Source organism: Halichoeres trimaculatus, unplaced genomic scaffold (assembly GCF_033239565.1).
Source record: "Halichoeres trimaculatus isolate MK-OKI-2021-1 unplaced genomic scaffold, fHalTri1.1 fHalTri1_scaffold_13, whole genome shotgun sequence".
NCBI classification, from domain to species: domain Eukaryota; kingdom Metazoa; phylum Chordata; class Actinopteri; order Labriformes; family Labridae; genus Halichoeres; species Halichoeres trimaculatus.
Genome location: NW_027437191.1, coordinates 20,491,697 through 20,511,057, shown reverse-complemented (window position 1 = coordinate 20,511,057; position 19,361 = coordinate 20,491,697). Strand labels below are relative to the sequence as shown.

The window sequence follows — 19,361 nt, the reverse complement described above, 5'->3', positions numbered from 1 at the left end:
TAAGCCAATGAACGCGCGCAGAAAGTGAGCCCGGAGCATGTGATGTGAGAAAACAAATACACAACGTTGTACAGTTAAATGAGTGGCAGCTGGAGAAGGTACATCTGTTATGTGCTAAATTAACATTTAAGAAAAAAGGATAAGGGACACTCATTTTATTATTTTTGGGTCTATTTTTTCATTGGCTGAGGAAAAGTCTGAATAAGATTAAAAAAACGAAATCAAAGAACGTTTACTCCATTTGTAATCCGAAACTACTTCAGACAAATGTTTGATGAGCAGTCTGAACATAAAGGGTGCTAAATGTAACAAAAATCTTATACCCATGGAAAAATGCCTTTCTACAGCTAGAAACAAACTACTGACTCAGAATTACTTCAATTCTGTTAAGTGGGGAATTAAGCTGAACTTATGGTCACACATGTTTAATAAGAGTGACTACAAAAATTCTTAAATCATTCAATCAAAAAAAAACAAAAAAAAAACGCTTATAGCTAAACAACAATGTTAGTACTGACACTCATGTGTTCAGAGAACCACTCAAGTGTTCACTATGTGTTTTATCATCTTAGACATTGTCATCTTTTTGTGGAAGAGATTCAGGCAGCAAGTATTAAAATCTTAGCCCTCATAATCTTAATGCTCCCAGAATAATTCTAATCAAACACAAAGAGGAGAAAAAAAAGTGCAATCATTGCACAGCAGGTACAAGAAAAGATAAGGGGTAAAAAAACATGAGCCTCTGACACATACTGAAAACTATTTTCAATTTAATAAAATCTGACCACAGTAGTGTCATTTAAATACAAACAAACCAAGAAACAATCATTGGTTATTTTGTACATATAAACAATCTAAGCATTTGCCCAAGAAAAGTTACACATTCTAACTTTGAATCTTATATACTTCACACAGAAAGCAGATAACACTGAAACTGACATGTGAAAAAGCCAAGAGATGGTGCTTTTAATCACGGTGAAGTTATTAACTGGATTTTGAGATGTTGGGAAACCAAATCATTGCACTGAAACAATTCCTAGATATACATCTAGCCGATCTCATTTGTAACAAAATAAATGTGGGCTCTTTAGTTTAACTGACAGCTTTGAGTAGAACAAGAATATTTTCCAGCAACACTAAAGTTTGTTTTTTAACAAGAGGTTCTGTACAGCACTGGCTGAATGTGTAGGAGGCAACAGCAAAACCTATGACCCAGTTCAAATTAAAATGCTGTGTCTATAAAATGCTGCATGAAATATTCAGAATGAAGGTTTGTCACTCTCTTTAGAGCTCAGGTTCATGCACAGTTATAAGCGTTACATACATCTGAGTTCTTAGAGGGTTTTTGTCTGAGATGTCATGTTAAAAAATGCTCAAAATAAAAATTATATGTTATCTCAAACAGGAGCACAGATTATCCGTCTGGCACAAAAGTTCATTCCAGAGATGTCCTTGTAAAATACGTGGAGATTTTCTTCATGGCCTGTGGGGAGCGGATGGTCTGGAAAACCACAAGGAAAGAAAGGTCAGATACAACACGAAAATAATAATCTTGAAAGCTAGAAACAATCCTTTTGTATTGTTTTGCCTCGAAACCCAAATACATCTTAATCAAGTCTCAGTTTCTACTGAAATGCAAACCCTCATACCCATACGACAAAGCCTGGTGCGGTCAGTGCAAGAACAGAAAAAAATCTATGAATGTACCCACCGGTGACGCTGGGGTCTTGCCTTCTTGCCTCTTGGATGCACTTGGGCTTCTGGGTGAACCAGAATTTCCATGACCTTTCCTCATTTTCTGGCCCATCACTGACAACCAGTCAACCACTCTTGGGGAGAAGTTTTCCTTATTGCTTTTCCTAGGCGATGCTTGCTTGTCGCCCTCTGCCTGACCGTCTGTTTGTACTTGGCTCCCTTGAGCTGTGCAGCAGATTCCAGACAGGACTCGGCCTCTCTTGGCTGCAGGGTAGAGTTCAGAAACACAGTCACAGTTTTCTGCCGACTCACAGCTTGTTGGTGAACTGTCTCCAGTCTCAAGCCTGCGTTTGGCACGTCTTTCTGTGGTAGAGGAGGTGCTAGAGGGGCTTTGGGGATTTGGATTCAGCACCCTGTGGAACAGAGGGCTGCCCTGGATGGGAGATCCATGGCTCGAGGACAACCACTGTTTGATAGAAGAAGGGGTTCTCTGGTGAGCAGCTGCAGCTTTGACACTCTGAGAGGGGAGAGGTGAGGTGGTGATGGAGGGCAGAGGCAGGGCTGCTCCACTGGGAGCACAGGCAGCAAGCTGGGGTGAAGCCAGTCCACTTATACTGTCTGTCCTTGGGGTCTTTGCAGGAGTTGAGTCAGGTTTGATTTTAGGTGCTAAACAAAAGCAGAAATTCTGTCATTCCATGTGACACAAAGTGTTCCCTCTGAGTTATGTAAAGCACAACCATTTAATCTTGCAGATACAGAAAGATCATGTGAGGCATACAAACTAAAATGCTGCTTATAAAGGCTGTTAATGAAAGTTAAAATGCATACTTGAGGGAGTTATATGACGCGCCCAGCCCACAAGATTTGCCTCTCCCACTGAAGACTGTACTCCGTCCATTTCCCTGTGAAGCCTCCATATCCGAACTGTGTGATCATCAGAGCAGGAAGCAATCTGCCAACAGAGCAGCAGAGATTATACACAGCAGAAATCAGCCTGTTAAAACAGCTCAGCTTCACAGCAGGAGAGAGAAAAATTGAGATTACTAAAAGTGGAATGCTTTTTTTTCTTTGAAAAAAAAAGGCCTCTTAACTACATTTGTGCATACAAAGCATGTTTTATGCCTTACCTTAGTAAAGTCTGTGGGACACCATGCAACACTGGTCACTTCCTCACTGTGGCCTTGGAGCGTCATGAGAGGACGTGTGGGGTCAGAGATCTGGAATGTAAACAATAATGTGAATGCTCGAATACAGTCCTAAAGATTACAGATATTGTTAAACTGAATGAAAACATGCTCATACCTTCCAGATGTACGTGTGGTTGTCACCCGAGCCACTGGCCAAGAACTGGTCATCTGGGCTTATAGAGGATTTGATGTAAAACGAGGAGTTCTGGTGGCCAGTGAAAGTAGCAACTGTAGAGAAAAATGAACAATTGTACGAGTCGTTCAATCTCACCTCTCTGCTTCTTACACCACAAAACGCAGATGACACTTGTTTGCAGCCCCATCTAGTGATAAGGGATGGCAGTGATCACATGACAGTGAAATCCAGAGTGGAATCCTTGCTTACCTGGTGTTGTTTTGACCCCATTGACATTGAACATGTAGATACTGTCATCAGTGCAGTTACATATTACGTGGGATCGTGAAGAGTCCAGAGTGAGTCCGGAATAACCTGAGATACATAAAAACAACATTCAGTTTTTTCTGGTTATCAGCTGATCATTAATCTAAAAAGATCAGAAATAGACTTTATATTTGGAATCACTTCATTTATCCTATTTTTCCCCTGGTGTTAAAGAAAAAAGGACTGGGTAAGTAGAATCAATAATCAAGATTTGATTGCTTTGCTCAAACTGATTTCATAACCTTGTTTTTGAGTTACTACTTAACACCTGGAATGAGAGTATCCCAGTTATCGTAATTTCTAATATCGTATAAAACTCACCTAGCCGCATGCGCATGCATGAGCCCGGATAGGGATATGTCTGCATGGGAACAGGATCTTGACAGTGAGCTGTGTAGTTTTTCCTCAGATCCCACATCTTGACCACTCTGGTAGTAGGAAAAAAAACAAAGAAAATTACAAATGCATATCTATTTCCTTCACTAGTTCTTGAATGAAGCATGTTTGTCACAGTGGTTTCTTACCCATCGACTGCCCCGGACGAGATGAGGGTGTGCTGATCCCGAAACAAAACAACTGTGACGCTCTGCTGGGAGTCCTGCAAGAAAGAATCAGAGATTAGCTTCCTTTCTGCACAGCGCATTATTCATGTCTCTACAGAGGGTCAGTTTTTAGAGAAACTAACCACACTGGGAGCCATGCCCCGCATGCTGCCTCGTCTCTTCTTGGTTTTGGTGGGGGGATTAGTCTCAGCTTTGTTGTGAGCACCACTGATCTGTTTCACCTGTCTGTAGAAACCATCTGGAAGGAAGAAACAAACACAATCACACAGTGCAGAGCACAAGACATCAATTATTATCTTCAAAATAGATTTTACTAGCTGCATTTTCTTTGAGATAAGTGAAGTTTTACTATATCTTATTGTGAATTTTAAATTCTAGTACAAACCTTTTTTGCTGCACCTAGTGTCCCAGACCATGATATTTCCATCTCTGGCCCCTGTACAGAACACAGCTACATAACACAAGACAAGAATTACTAATGTTATAAAACAGAGAATCAGTGAGGCTGGAAGTCAAGAAGTTATTAAAGCTGTCGGTAAAATCCACCAAACAAGAAAACTGTCCTCCAGCACTCAATGTTGCTTCTTTGTCTATGTTTTGTTTACCTTTCTCCTGCGGTGCAAATGCCACAGACTTTAAGCTGCACAAATGACCCTTAAAGCTGCCTAACAGCTCCCCAGACTTGACATCCCACAGCCTCGCTGTCTGATCACCAGCAGCAGTCACCTGTGGATGACCAGTATGAATACATGAGAAGTCAACAAAATGCGCAAATTGCACCTATATAAAAGATACCAGAAAAAATTAAATCTGCATGGATTTATTTGGTAGTAATTGCTTTTTTAAAACTGCACATTTATTCTAAAACAGCATTTCATGAACACACGTCATGGCAAATAAACAACATAGAAATTTACTTACTAGTTGAGGCTCCCCAGGTACCCAGGCGACATCAAACACAGCATTCTCATGAGCCAGCCATTCTGCAAAATTGTTCATACACCATTAGCAAATGCTAATATTTCCCAATAATAAATGCAAATCACAGAGGAAAAAGAGGTTCCTTTCACTTACCTTTGAGTAGTGCGTTTTCTCGTCCCTCTGTGTTGTAGATCCTAACAATGCCCTCTTCGTTGGCAGCTGCCAGGACATTCTGCATATTGCTAGCTGTACAGATGAGGGAGAGAAACAGGGTGCACCAGTTACATTGTCAAAACTCCCTGTTTTTTATCACCCGATAGTGTCATGTAGTACCAAGTAAATACTCACCAGAGGAGAAAGCTAGTCCGAATGGAGGAACAGAATCACCCAGATTTCCATAGGAGATGTGTTCGTCATGTCGAACACACTGGTAACCTTCCAGCAGAGAACTCAGAGGGTACCTATGCCAGAGATCTGCAGGGAGGGCTGATCATAGACAAGAGATTAGTTAGTCTAATAATGTAATATGGACATACTGATCTTATTGCCACATTTCAACGGTTTTGATACTTGGCTTCATATCAAATATGTCTACCAATTGTTTTATATGTGTGGCCCACAAAAAATACGTATCATTATTTTCATTAATATCATTATTATTTATCATTTTGGGAGATTGGGCTCAGTGAATTCACAACAACAGAGTTATGTATAACATTTCTATGCATTAAACTAAGTATAATTCTGCGTTTGTTTAACTGGAGACGTAGAGCACACTATGTTACGCACATAACGTAAGATAACGTTAATCTAAGCTAATTTGGCGCGTTAGATCATTCAATTTCTAAACTACTGATATAGCACGAAAAGCACAATAGTCGTAATCTGCAAAATGAAACAGAATTTCTTTCCAGTGCCACGACGCTTGTTGTTAACCTACACAGAAGTAGCTGTGAATGTAGCTCGATAAAACCAAAGGGATCGCCCAGTAACCAAAAAAAACTACTCGACTGAAAGTATTATCTTACCATTCTGTCTTCGTGCTCCAACTCCTCTGTCGATGATTGATCGGAAAAGCATTTCTCCACACTGCAGAAGAAGATCTGCGATACTTTTTTCTAAATAACGCTGAGAAGTTAGCTCGTGATCTTAATTTCCCTGTTTCACTATTTTCTTCTTCCCGCGAACAGGTCCACAGAACACAGGCACCGAATCACCCGCTAAACTGGCGTCACGCGCTACCATTGGTGGAGGCAACCGCTTCCCATCGAGCCCCGCCCACATACCAGCTTTGTTTCAAAATAAAAGAAAAAAATGCTGTGTAAAATACCGGTGCAGCTTTCAGCCTAGGATATCCCACCTGAAATGAACTAACTGTAAGCCCACAAAGCAATTTCCTTACATTTTAAGTGGACAACTATGCCTACCGCTGAAATGCATATATCTGAAGCAATTAAAAATTAAAATCATAACAATTAATGCATTGACCGCTGAAAAAGCAGCATAATGAGCTTTTATAATATTACAGTAAAAACTACCTAAAGAAGCCCAAAAGAAGACGAGCAAAGAACATACTGCTTGGTTCGTATGAAAGGTGCTTAAAGAATAAAAACATTTTAACATTTTTAAATGTTTGTTTCTTTGTTTGTATGTTTGTTTTTTACTTTAATGCTGTATTCAAGTAATCTAAAAAAAGTACAGTTAAACAAAAACACATTTTTAGCTTAAAATCTTAAACAACTCCTCTTCAATCACAAATTTGTTTTATGTTTGTGTTTTAGGAAGCCTGGTGGCTTCTTGACCGGTCTTGACACGCCCTTCTTATTTTTTTAGATCAAATTGTATTGATCAATTATGTAATAATAAGTATGCGCAAATAAATAAAGTTGCAATTGCATGGGATATGTGCAAACAAAGTGAGAATAAAATAAACGTATTAAAGGTTTTATTTTGAAAAGCAAGACCGTGAACCGGATGAAGTGTACCTACAACAGTCAGATAAAGTAGCGTTCATTCAGCTTCTTAACAATGTTGTGCTAAAAGCTAATTAATGCCACAGGGCCTGTTTTGAGGTAGATAGGCAAACGAGTATGTCGCTTTCCACAGCACGTTCATTCCTGTCAGAGGCTTGTTATGGCGAACAAGAACTGGACGCTAACTCAGCTCTCATGGAGCTGGACAAAGGTCTGTTAGCTGCCATGCTAACCCATTGGCAGGCGTCTCATCGTTAGCAGTGCAGTCAGTCTAGAGTGTTATTTCCTGCAAATGTCTCGGTTATCATGGATGTAACTTTATGAGGTGTACCAGTTTTTCTGCCATAACGAGTTGAATTGCTTTGATTCCAGGGCTGCGGTCGGGGAAGCTCGGGGAGCAGTGTGAGGCTGTGGTCCTCTTCCCCAAACTCTTCCAGAAGTACCCTTTCCCCATCCTCATCAACTCTGCGTTTCTAAAACTGGCTGACATCTTTAGACTGGGGTATGGAATTTTAATAACACGGCCATAACTAGTATAAAGGTTGATTATTGATAAAATGTAAAAAAAAAAATTTCCAAGACAGAAAATGTCTGTCTCTACGAGACTGCCTGTTAAATAATTTCTGTCATTTCATTATTTAAGGTATTTTATTAAAATTTAAAGAAACTTTCCCCCCTAATAGATTACGTTAAATCAATTTATGCACTATTAATACAAAATTAATTAATTAATGACTCAATGGTTTACCTGTAAATACACCTTATTTGAATATCATCAATATTTTTACATTAAAAGCAACATTTTTATAATCAAATAGGTTTTGGTAGATAGCTGAATCAGTAAATACACATTCAGAGGCTCGATCAACAAGATTTATTGTCAATCAATTATATGCCTTTTAAATGTGAAGTGCAAGTTAAGGAAATTCCTTCATGTCAGCAGGCAGTGTTGATAAGGCATAGCTAACAATTTCAAGTTTTTTTTTCTGTAATTAATTAATACTATTTAAAAAAAAAGTCTGAGCCATGTACAAAAGATGAGTTGATCAACTCAAGTTTTTTTTGGAACAGAATGCATTATCATTTAGTGTTTGTCTTTCTCATTTAAGGAACAACTTCTTGCGCCTCTGTGTTCTCAAAGTGACACAGCAGAGTGAGAAACATCTAGAAAAGATCCTCAATGTGGATGAGTTCGTCAAACGTGTGTTTTCAGTCATCCACAGCAATGACCCAGTGGCTAGAGCCATTACTCTGCGGTAACTATGAAAACACTGAAGTTTCACATTCGTAGATTTAAATAGAATGAATGATACCTTTTTTATGTCATCAGAAGTTTAAAAACAAACCACCTTGTTCTGTTCTGTCAGGATGCTTGGTAGTTTGGCCTCTATCATCCCAGAGAGGAAGAACGCCCACCACAGCATTCGCCAGAGTCTGGATTCTCACGACAATGTAGAAGTTGAGGCTGCTATATTTGCTGCTGCAAGCTTCTCTGCAGAATCAAAGTGAGGAAAACTGAGCTGTTGATAATATCTTTTGGATAAATATTGGTTGAATTAAATATATTTTGATGTATTTTTTTCTTAATTTACAGATACTTTGCTGCAGGGATCTGCAACAAAGTCAGTGAGATGATTCAAGGTATAATATCTAACCTGAGGGTGAAAGGTTTCCTATCACTTCTGAAGAACAACAGTTCTCCTTCTCTCCTTAACTTCTAGCCATTTTAGAGTTTACATTCCTTCTTCTCTGCTTTTTCTCATCCTCAGGTTTAGACACCCCAGTGGAGCTGAAGCTGAAGCTCATTCCCATGCTGCAGCACATGCATCATGATGCAAGCTTGGCCTCCAGCAGCAGAGAGCTCCTGCAGCACCTGGTCACCTCTTATCCCTCCACCCCAATGGTCATAGTCTCCCTGCACACCTTCACCCAGCTGGCAGCCTCCTCCCTCATTGACATCCCAAAGCAGGTAAGTGCAATGACATGCTTGTGGTTTGTTGCTGGGACCTGGGAGACAGCATCCAGGCCAAATACTGTGCCAGAGTTTTGGAAGTCCTGCTTAATCAGTGGTCTTCTAAACTGTTCTAAACAGCTTTAATTGCAGGGGCATCGCAGGGTGTGACAAAACTAACAGTCTTGTATATTTCTTCATTTTTTAAAATCTTTTTCTGTACAGTTGCAGCTTCTCCTTCAGTACCTAAAAGATGACCCAAGAAAAGCAGTGAAGAGACTCGCGATCAGTGACCTTAAGCTTCTGGCCAAAAAGGCTCCTCACCTGTGGATCAGAGAAAACACTCAGGTAGACTCTTGGATTCTAAACCTACGCAGTAGGAAGTCATTATGTTGTCTAAGAATCAGTGTGTAATCTAATAGGATTTTGTCTCTCCAGACTCTTTGTGAATGTGCCTTGTCAAGCCCTTACAACAGTTTAAAGCTGGGGATGTTGGCTGTGCTCTCCACTCTGTCTGGAACTATTGCAATCAAGCAGTACTTTAGTAACATGACAGGTAGGAGAAGCTTTTAAATCCACTGAAACTAACATCACTTTGTGCTTTTAGTATCTAGGAATCTAAACTTTAACATACTATAAAATCAGGTTTCTATTAGTCTCTGCATGATGTAGCGGAGTTAACATGTCTCGTCTGATCTCTTCTCAAACATTCTTCTCAGGTGGCTCCTCAGTTCCCCCCCGCCTCACTGACCTGGTTAAACTGGCACAAGAATGCTGTTACCACAGCAACCTGGCAGTGGCTGCTCACGGGGTCATAGTGCTCTCCAACATCACCATTTCCTGTCCAGAAAAAGGTTAGTCACTGCAAGGAAATGCTCATCAATGCATTCAGCTCACACTCAGCCCACGTTATGCTCCTTTGTGCCAAAGCTGAATGTTTGCATGTGTATTCATTTTTTTCTCCTCAGATATTGTTCAGCTGGAGCAGGACACTGTTCTGGGAGTGGAGTCTCTTCTGATGCTTTGCAGTCAGGACAGCAGCCCCAGCGCCCAGAACACACTGAAAGTAAGGCAGGAGTAGCACTAGGTGTATGGGTACCAGCCAAGTATGCCTGTTGAGCAATGTCGAGGGAACTCGACCGTGTGTTTGCCAAAAATTAATCCTTTTTTATTTTAAATAAAAGAAAACTACCAGGAACATTTTAATGTTGTTTAACAACAGAGTTATTAAACGAATGAGTTTGTGTTGAAACACTTAAACATTTTTTAAGTTGACTGCCATGTTTCTTTTTCCTTTTTTTTTTTTTTTACTATCTCTTTTTAAGGAAAAAAAAATATGTTAAGTTTTTTGTTTCCAAAGCTCAAGAAATATTTCTGGAACACACTTCTGTTGAAGGTCCACTTGTGTCTCAGTAGCAATCACAGGCCCCGGGCCAAGATGCTACTGGTCTCGAGCATGGGTAGCGTCTGCATCTCCATGATTTACATTTTACAGCCATGCTTACTCTCAGCATATTTTTCTGTTTCTGAATCTCACAGCAGTGTAACAGCTGTCCTCAGTGTTAGGGTATTGTTTTGATAATTGAAGAAGTAAGCATCCGTCTTCCTGTGGATAGTATTCTTTTTCTTCTGTTGTGAAATACAGTTAGCAAACAGCTTGTGGTTACGCTACACCTACTGTCTAGTGAGTGACCATATTACACCAAGAGACCATTGAAAAGATGGATAATTGTGGAAAATTGTTCTTGTTTTATTCTTCTCTGTACAAAGTTCTTTATCTTTATTATTATAATTATTATTATTTTTAAATACTTAAGCTCTATTTATTCTATTTTTTAATATTTTGTTATAATTAAAAATAATTGTACAGAGAGAGTGTGGTTAAACTAGAGTCAAATTCCTTGTATTCTTGAGATACTTGGCGAATAAAGGCTCTTCTGATTCTTTTGACATGAGATGAGATTTGGATTATCTTCTTTTTTTATTTAATGAATTTTAAAGTTAAAGACAACCATGACACAGTTTTCTTGAAATGTCTTTGTTTTGTCCAAAACTCAAAGAAATTCTATTCACTGTTGCAGTGGTGTAAAAAGACTTGCATCAACTTGCATTAACTTTACTCATTTGCGTTATGACCAAGTATTGCCCATTTATTTTCTTTTTTGTGTCCTCCCCAGACAGCCCTCACTTCCTTGGTCAAACTGCTAAAAAGTCGACCCCATCTTAGCCAATCAGCTGTGGAATTCCTGCTCAGCCAGCTGCACTTGTCCTGCGATTCCTCCCGTGTTCTCATGTGCCACGCTCTGGCAGCCATCGCCACCCACCTGCCTGTGCTGGGCGACAGCATGCTGGGAGATCTGGTGGACCTGTACAGAGTGGCCAGTCACTCCTCCACTGACAAGCAGCAGGAGCTTCTGGTGAGTGCTGGTGCATGAGTCAGACTCAGCTGCTGCAGTTATCAAAGCTTTTGGATCCTCAAAGGGCTTAAATGAGCTTTTATGTTTTAAGCACAGCAGGGGAGATGCACAACAGCATCAAGATTACAAAATAGAGCGTTACCCCGAGATGCAAACCTGACTGCAATTTCAAGAAACACCTGTTCTGTTTTTTTACTGCAAGCTCACAACATAGACTGAAAAATCTCCTCTAAAGAGGGCACAAACCTCTCTAACTCTAATGTAGGATTTTTACCATGCCTTCTGCAGGTTTCCTTGGCAACAGTGATTTTTGTCGCTAGCCAGTCATCTCTGTCAGCTGAAGTGAAGACCGTCATCAAACAGCAGCTGGAGAACGTCGCTAACGGCTGGACGGTGTACCGCATTGCAAGACAAGCCTCACGCATGGTAACCACATCTGTTTGTATGTCAGTAGGACTAAAAAAAAACATAAAATGTGCCCATGAATGAGGGTTAAATGCTACCCAAATGTGGGGGTGCGTGCATTTATTTGAATAATAAGGCCGTTGTGGGCCATCAAAATTATTTTGATGGTAATTGTTACAGTTGAGACAAAAGTACTGCCATTTACGAGGAGCTGGTCTACTCTGTCCTTGCCCTCCAGAAAGATGAAAACATACACTCCCATTTAGAACAACTCTACCCTGAAGTCTGTTATAGAGCTCTTGCATATGCAGAAGCTTCTAAACCTTTGGATTCAAAGGCGTCAGAAGAAATGCTTGAGGCAATCGTGTTTGATAAGCCAAAGCAGGTCCAGCTGTCATTGACTTAGCCCTTCTGCTTCAAAGCTCTGCAACTCAAACTTGCTGAAGTGTTATCATCGGTCTGCAGGGATGTCATGAGTTCTCCAGCGAGCTGTACCAGAGTCTGCGGACCCGTGTGGCATCTGAGCACTTCTACTTCTGGCTGAACAGCCTGAAGGAGTTTTCCCAGGCAGAGCAGTGCCTGAGTCATGTGGAGGACAGAGACTACAGTGGAGCCATGAGTGCCATCGCTGAGGCCCTGCGCTCCTACCAAAAGGGCATCGCCTCCCTAACGGTCAGTTAACATCCATGTAGACTGCTCGTCGTCTCCCTCCACCCCCCTCACCAATGCTACACACTTAAAGCTGATACTTCCTCTGCATTTCAAATTGTTAATGGATTAAACCCCTAAAGCCCAACTGTATCTCGTAAGGTCACAAAAACAAGACCTGTGTGGCTGTTTAACTGCAGACGTTTGTAGCTGTTATCTGATTAATCCCTCCCTCCAGGCTGCCAGCACTCCTCTGAGCCCGCTTACATTCCAGTGTGAGTTTATTAAGCTCAGGATCGACACCCTACAGGCCCTGTCCCAGCTCATCTGCACATGCAACAGCTTGAAAACCAGCCCTCCTCCTGCCATCGCTACCACCATCGCCCTCACCTCGGGCAACGAGCTACAGCGGTGTGGCCGGATCTCAATGCAGGTGAAACCCCAAGAAGATAAGAATCTATGATGAGATTGAAAACAGTTTTAATATTGAAAGTTATGTATTTTTTGTCCATCTAGATGAAGGTGTGCATGGATGAGTTTAGGAGTCTCGCGGCTCGCTACTCTGAACTCCACCAGTCGTCATTTGATGCAGATTATGCCACGCTTCGCAATGTGGAGCTGTATCCTTTAACACACATTGGCTGCATCCCTCTTCAGTCCTTTTTTGATGACGTACTCTGTTTTGTCTGCAGTTCAGTTTCTTAACTCTCTGCTCAGACAACAACAGGCGTGTTTGCTAGTCTCACATGTGATTGAAGCACTGATACTGGACCCACAGGCTGCCGGGTGAGAGCGACTGAAATGGCATGACTCAGATGAATTTGTTTTGCTAAAGTTAGATCGAATCCAAATTTAATTTTGCACCATTTTAAAATCTAAAATTTTTAAACCTATTTCACTTAGTTTGAAAGATTTTCCTGGTTTAAGATAAGAGAAAACTATGCGTCTCTTCGATTGTCTTCCAGGAAAATGTGAAAACAAATGCCAGCTTAGTTTAAAGACGTCCTGTTCAGTCAAAGAATGTAATCATGTTAAATCAGCTACATGGGTGTAGCTTTTACAGTAACCTAAAATTTTGACATCATCAATGAAAATGAATGTTATCTGATTCTATAAAGAGGCTTTTTTTCATTCCGAGACCAATTTGAGTTTTAACTATTAAGAGTATTTTGCCATAACAGACTTCCCCGGAAGACATTTGACTGGAACTGACTGTAATTTAACCGTCTGTCTCTCTAATGCAGTTTTCAAGAGTACGGCACCCTAGGGCCGGTCCAGACAGAGAGTGAGTACGAGCGACGGATGATGTCAGTGTTCAGTCGGGTGTTGGAGGAAGTGGAGGGCCTTACTAAGAAACACCCTCCTGTGTCATGCCTGGTGAGAGAAGTCTTTCCTTTGAATTGATGTTGATTGAAGTGATGTTCAAGTTATAAGTGAAAATATCCGATAAATCCTCTGAGATAGAGTTTGTTATGTCAATAACAGCAATGTGTTTATTTCTGTTTGTTTTGAGTAGCATACAGGATGTCTGTGTGATGCTGTCATAGCATTGCTGAAGGTGCCGCTGTCTTTCCAGAGGTATTTCTTCCAGAAGCTTCAATCAACAAGCATCAAGGTAAGGTTACCCCCTTTCATTTAAAAACACAAAGACAAACAAGTTCTCTTGGATGACTAATCATGGACATAATATGAAACATTTAGAGTGATTGCACACTTCTGTTGAAGAAATATACAAGACTGTTAGGAGACTACTTAATGTTTGAGAATACAGGGTGTGTTTGTTGATGTCCACATGAGATGCACAAAAGGAGCACACTTAAGAAGTGAAGTTTTCACATTTTCTTTGTGTGTAGTCTCATTGGAACAGCATGTTAGCGTGAATATCAGTGAAATATGACCTCAAAAGCTCAAACTGTCACACTTGTGGCAATGCATTACCACACTTTGAGTTCCTCTTCTACTGGTAAACAACACTCACTCTGAAGGAGCACCAGAAAGCAGCATTGCAACACGTTTAATATCTCCCAGTTTTCCCAAGTCTGACACAATAAAGGGGCCAAGTCTTACTGAAATAGTCCAAAACCTCCATGTGTTGAAATGCAACAGAACAGCATATCTTACACATATTAATGGGAATGTTGTGGTGTCGTAGTTTTCTGCTCTTAAAGTTATCTAAAGTGTGCTTTTCTCTCCCTCTTCCTCTCTAGCTCGCGCTCTCTCCTTCTCCACGAACACCAAGTGAACCGATTCCAGTGCAGAACACTCAGCAGCTGACTCTGAAGGTGGAGGGGGTGGTGCAGCACGGTTCCACTCCAGGACTTTTCAGGAAGATCCAGTCTGTCTGTCTCAACGTGACTTCAGTTCTCCAGAGCAAGACAGGACCTGACTACAAGGTATCTTATTTTGCCTTCATGTACTATTATAAATAGCTAATCTTCATACCAAAGTCAACTAAGACCTTTTTTGTTTACTCCTGTGTGTTGCATTTTGGTGAATATTTGCTGTTTGACCAAATTTGTCCTGTTTTCATGTATTTTCCCTCTCAGATCCCACTCGACACTAAAACTAATGAGATTGAGCAGCGTGTAGAACCCCACAATGACTACTTCAGCACTCAGTTTTTGCTGAATTTCTCCATCCTGGGCACCCACACTGTCACCGTGGAGGCCTCTGTAGTGGATGAGAGTGGGACCGAGTGGAAGACAGGGCCCAAGACCACTGTGTCTGTCAAATCTCTGGAGGATCCTTACTCCCAGCAGCTCCGTCATCAGCTGCAGCAGGCAGGAGCTCAGTCGGCTCCACAGAGGGGTGCATACACGCGCTTCTAGTGATTTCTCTTTCCATGCGTTGTCTAGAATAGTTTTAGCCTGTGTTCTTTGATCTTATGCAGACTGAATCTGTACATATTTTTGACAAATAAAGACAGAATTTTTGCTGTAAATTAAGTCTTCTCTGTCAAAATTATTATATGGAGTAAGAGGGGGTGATTTTACTGTTAACCTTCAGTTCATGCAATGATATACTCCAAATGATCTCATTTTGAAGATTTGTGGCCAAAAGGTCAGCCTCCAGACAAACAAACAAAAATGTTTTAATTCCCTGTCCATTTTCTTAATCCAGTAGTATTTCATGCATGCTTTAATCTCCAGGATGATGTAGTACTGAATGTCCTTGGATTCATCGTCTTTATAATATGTTTTATCAAAACCGACCACTAGGGGGCATAACATAGTCATTAACTGGATGTCATTGTTTGAAAGCACAAAAATCTCTTTTCAAGACTCTTTAAATTACAGAGTTAAATTTAGACTTTTACAATGCATAGATTTGTGTTATCATTCCCAGAGTGTCACACTGGATATCATGCACGTGTTTTAGATGATGTGCTTTAAATACATTTTATTCAACATGAATGGCATTAGCTCTAATCTATATCACGTTCAAACATGCTTTTTTGTTTTGTTTTGAGGCAAACTCTGCTCCAATAGCCCACACTGTCTGCCACAGTTCAACGACATACGTCCAGTCTAATATTGAACTCACACATCCACATTGATGATGTAATCTAAAGCGTTATCGGCATCCGGGATTAAATCCAGAAGATTTTGGATGTAGTCATGAAACTGAGTCACAATATTTGGGGAGGGAAAAAAAGCATTTTCTCAATCTCAGACACAGAAACCATCAGTACTTGACGAGAGAGCCTGCGCACTTCAAGGCTACAAGCTGGCGTCAGGTGGACGAGTGGAAAAGTGAAACGAAACACAACTAAAAATTCCCTTTAAGCCTTTCAAAATAAAAGGTCTGCTAAAGCGTAATGTGAATACTTTTTTCACCAAATGTTTGATGCAGAAAGTGAGGAAATATGTAACCTATTTGAAAAAAAGTATTTATTTTGGGGGTGTTTACATATCATTTTATAATGGGCTTCCAATCTATCTAATTTTGCTTTATCACGATATATTTAATTCGATTTAGAATTTAAGAATTTTTGGTCAGGATTTGGGGTCAGCGAGGAATCAAGGTGCAGCTTATGTGAGGGTTAGGGTAATTACCGCTGGGGTGTATTATAGCTGGGGCTTGATAAGTTATAAAGCTTTAGCCATTCAAATGGTGATAGGGTACGAAATGTAATCAACAACTATTCCAAAGAATGCATGCATTCAATTAAAGGAAGAAACATACCCTCTATATAGTTAATTCTATGTATTTATCTTAGAAAAAATATGAAGAATTATAATTCAGCAACATAGTGCTTTTATTTTGAAGGCAACGCAAACTCTTTTCCGGAATCACTCTGTTGCTCTTTAGTAATTTTTTGTGTACATTGACGCGGTGTGAATCCGGGTCTGGAGGAAGATAACGGGTCTTGCCAGCCCAGAAACGTAAAATCGGTGTTTTTCGTACTTGATGTGCATATGTCGTTTTTAGTTTGTGAGACGTTTGTCGAGCCCGCAGCGCTTACCCCAGACCCAACCCGAGCCAACTCGCGCCTTTATACGCAAATGGGAGCTCAGTAGCTTGCTAACTTGACGACGACGACGACGATGATGATGATGCATCAGTGGATTTATCCCGGTGTCTCTGACTGAGATGGAGCCAGCGACGCTCAAGTGGAGTTGCTTGCTAGCTAGCTAGCGAGCTAACAGTGCCCGCTGGGATTTGCTGTGCCTGAGCAGCTCCGGATAGCGTTAGCTAAATGGGTGCAGCCGCAGTTTTATGGCACGGGGTTTCTTCTAACGGTGTCAGATATTTCCTCCACTGCCCCTGATTTGATAAGGCTGGGCATGTCAAGTAGCACAAAATGCTAACTTAACCATTAAGGTTAGTTGCACGTGACACAGTTTATCTCGCTTTGACAATTGGCTCCATCTCTGACCGTCATTGGATGCTTCAGTGACAATAATCGGGTGAGTAACACGAGCTACCAGAGTTTGACTGTATCACAGAGTCCGGTAATATTCTGGGTGAGATACGCGAGTACTGCGCTTTGTATCTGCTTTCAGATATCGAGCTGGAAATGTATCAGAAAATGCCTAGACCTCATAGCTACGCTGATGATCTGTGTCTGTGCGTGTTGGTGTGGGAGCCCACGGGGATTCGTACCTCCATATGTACCCGTTATGCTAACTCAGCCCACTGCTAGCTAGCATGCCTTAAAGTGCTCCGTGAACTGGTCCTTTTATGGTCCTGTCTCGGCATGCATTACTGTAAAGGCTAGGCTGCTAGCCGGAGAAAGTCACGAATATCCCAATGCAGGTACAGTACAGCACAAGGCCAATTGGATAGTATTCTGTAGAGAGCGTCCACTACGTACGTGTATGTGTTTAACTTAAATTGTGTGAAACAGCCTCGCCCTCAGCCGGTTAGCGGCAGACTCACTCCTGTGTGTGTCTTGTGCAGCTGTAACGTTGGCTTATTAAGTGGTTTTGTGTCCTGCTCGGGGCACATCGCTTTGTTTACAGTAGGATAACGTTGTTTACACACACGCCTCGTCTTTTGTCAAACAAGCCGATCCAAGATGCTAACTCCTGCTTGTGTCTCTGTTTCAGACGGTGTGTATCAGGATGGCACAGCTCTTGGACGGGGCCGGCAAACTGGGCTGGGTTCTGCTCCGGTCTGTGCTCCGCTTTGTGTTTATGTTCTTCAACAACTGTGTAGCCATCCCCTCCTACTGCTTATACCTGATTCTCCTTCAGCCGCTAAGAATATGGGACAGCTCGACTTTCTGGCACATTGAAGGGGTCATGTTCAAATGGTTGCTGGCCATGGTGTCCTCATGGGGTTGGATTGCAGGTTATACAGGTAAGATACTTTATGATTCACACACAGAGCCACTGTTCCATGTGCTGCCTTGCATGCAAAGGTAGATTTGCATGCCAGACTTGATGGTAAACACTTGAAAAGGTATGCCTTAGATCGCTCCAACTGCTGGCTAAGTTGTCCTTTCAGTTCTCTTTTCTTTGTAGTATGTGCTGCATGTTTACCTCTGAGTCACTGTGTTAAAGTATACTTTTAAAAATCTCAGGAGGATTGTGGGATAGATTCTTTGTAGCTCTTCTCAAACCCTTTGTTTAACCATCTGGGTGATACACTCCTGTGAAATTTTTCTCTAAAATCAAATGACTTTTAGACCCTTTGATGTATATGTTTGAGAAAAACTGGCGCTCACCTCTATGGTTGAAATGCAAAAACACTAAATGCATAGATGGAGGCTATTTGCTCACCAACTGATGCCTGTTGGTCATTGTATATTATGGATACCAGTACATAATTGCTTTCCCTCTGTGCTCTTCTTTTAGATGTGTTTTGGATTTTAAATAAGTCAGTGACAGAGGAATGCATTGAGATATGTTTAATTTCAGTAAATTGTCAGCAGGTTAACTGATCATTGAAACATTTTTCATTGTGATTCATCTTAAATTAAAGCACAGGACACATCTGTTAAAAGGATCACAGTGCCTTTCAGTGCGTTTCCTTCAGCTTCCTGGTCGAATGTGTTGAAGTGATTCAGGCGGTCAGCAGTGTTGGGTTGCACAGAGCAAATTGCTTACAAACTGTTAAGTGGTGAACATGGGGACTGACAAGGTGTACTGATTAATAATGCAGAGCTTTCTGCCTATAGAACACCTGTGCTTTGTTTGAGCAATATGTGTTACACACCCTGATTGACACTGGTGTGAAGTAGAATACCTCACAGTTGCGTCATGTGAATGACGACTGCACTCGCTTTCAAACATGACACTTGCAGTACTCAATGAGGGGTTCTGTTTTTAGATTTCATCCATTTTTATTGTCCTGTACATGCTCCTTATCGTGACACAAACTAGATTTGATTCAAGAAAAGCGCCTTCATTCCAAACAGTTACATAACTTCTTATTTCTTTGCTGCTGCTATGAGGGAACAATGAGGTGTCAGACCAAGTAATTATTAAAACGTCACTTAAATGAACCAAAACACTTGTGACACTTGTATTATTCTAAAAAAAAAGAGAGATTGCTGAAGGGAGCTTTGGGAAGAAGTGAGTCCAGTGTCAATGAAAAGTTAAGGGTGCATAAAAGTTAAACTTCGGAGAAGCTTCAAAGTCAGAAGTAAGCTACATTAACTACAAGACATGCACCAATCGATCGGTGCCTTAATTTTGGGGTATCTGTGATT

The 19,361-nt window shown here is 41.0% G+C and overlaps 3 protein-coding genes across 3 annotated transcripts in view; 2 read left to right on the top strand and 1 right to left on the bottom strand.

Annotated features, from left to right (window-relative positions):
• Positions 1–787: 787 nt before the first annotated feature.
• Positions 788–6,060, bottom strand: dtl (denticleless E3 ubiquitin protein ligase homolog (Drosophila)). The gene is made up of 15 exons (XM_074685197.1): positions 5,837–6,060; positions 5,157–5,294; positions 4,962–5,054; positions 4,809–4,870; positions 4,493–4,613; positions 4,273–4,338; positions 4,010–4,125; positions 3,849–3,922; positions 3,646–3,752; positions 3,268–3,372; positions 2,998–3,110; positions 2,823–2,912; positions 2,524–2,647; positions 1,712–2,361; positions 788–1,501 (listed from the first exon to the last, which is right to left on the bottom strand). Exons 1-15 carry the CDS (start codon positions 5,886–5,888, stop codon positions 1,436–1,438), a joined length of 1,977 nt encoding a protein of 658 aa, XP_074541298.1. The 5' UTR covers positions 5,889–6,060; the 3' UTR covers positions 788–1,435.
• Positions 6,061–6,770: 710 nt separating this feature from the next.
• ints7 (integrator complex subunit 7) lies at positions 6,771–15,126 on the top strand. Its single transcript, XM_074685963.1, has 20 exons — positions 6,771–6,992; positions 7,154–7,283; positions 7,891–8,037; positions 8,149–8,286; positions 8,376–8,422; positions 8,551–8,750; positions 8,958–9,080; positions 9,171–9,288; positions 9,452–9,586; positions 9,701–9,798; positions 10,910–11,149; positions 11,438–11,575; positions 12,020–12,226; positions 12,441–12,635; positions 12,719–12,822; positions 12,920–12,988; positions 13,447–13,579; positions 13,719–13,817; positions 14,410–14,595; positions 14,749–15,126. The coding sequence occupies exons 1-20, from the start codon at positions 6,899–6,901 to the stop codon at positions 15,028–15,030; spliced, it is 2,883 nt and encodes a 960-aa protein (XP_074542064.1). The 5' UTR covers positions 6,771–6,898; the 3' UTR covers positions 15,031–15,126.
• A 1,377-nt stretch (positions 15,127–16,503) lies between these two features.
• lpgat1 (lysophosphatidylglycerol acyltransferase 1) overlaps positions 16,504–19,361 on the top strand; it is a 55,655-nt gene continuing 52,797 nt past the window's right edge. Inside the window, exons 1-2 of the mRNA XM_074685562.1 lie at positions 16,504–17,112; positions 17,755–18,007. Of these exons, the coding sequence (XP_074541663.1) occupies positions 17,770–18,007 (238 nt within the window). The 5' untranslated portion in view covers positions 16,504–17,112; positions 17,755–17,769. The remainder of the gene's footprint in view (positions 17,113–17,754; positions 18,008–19,361) is intronic.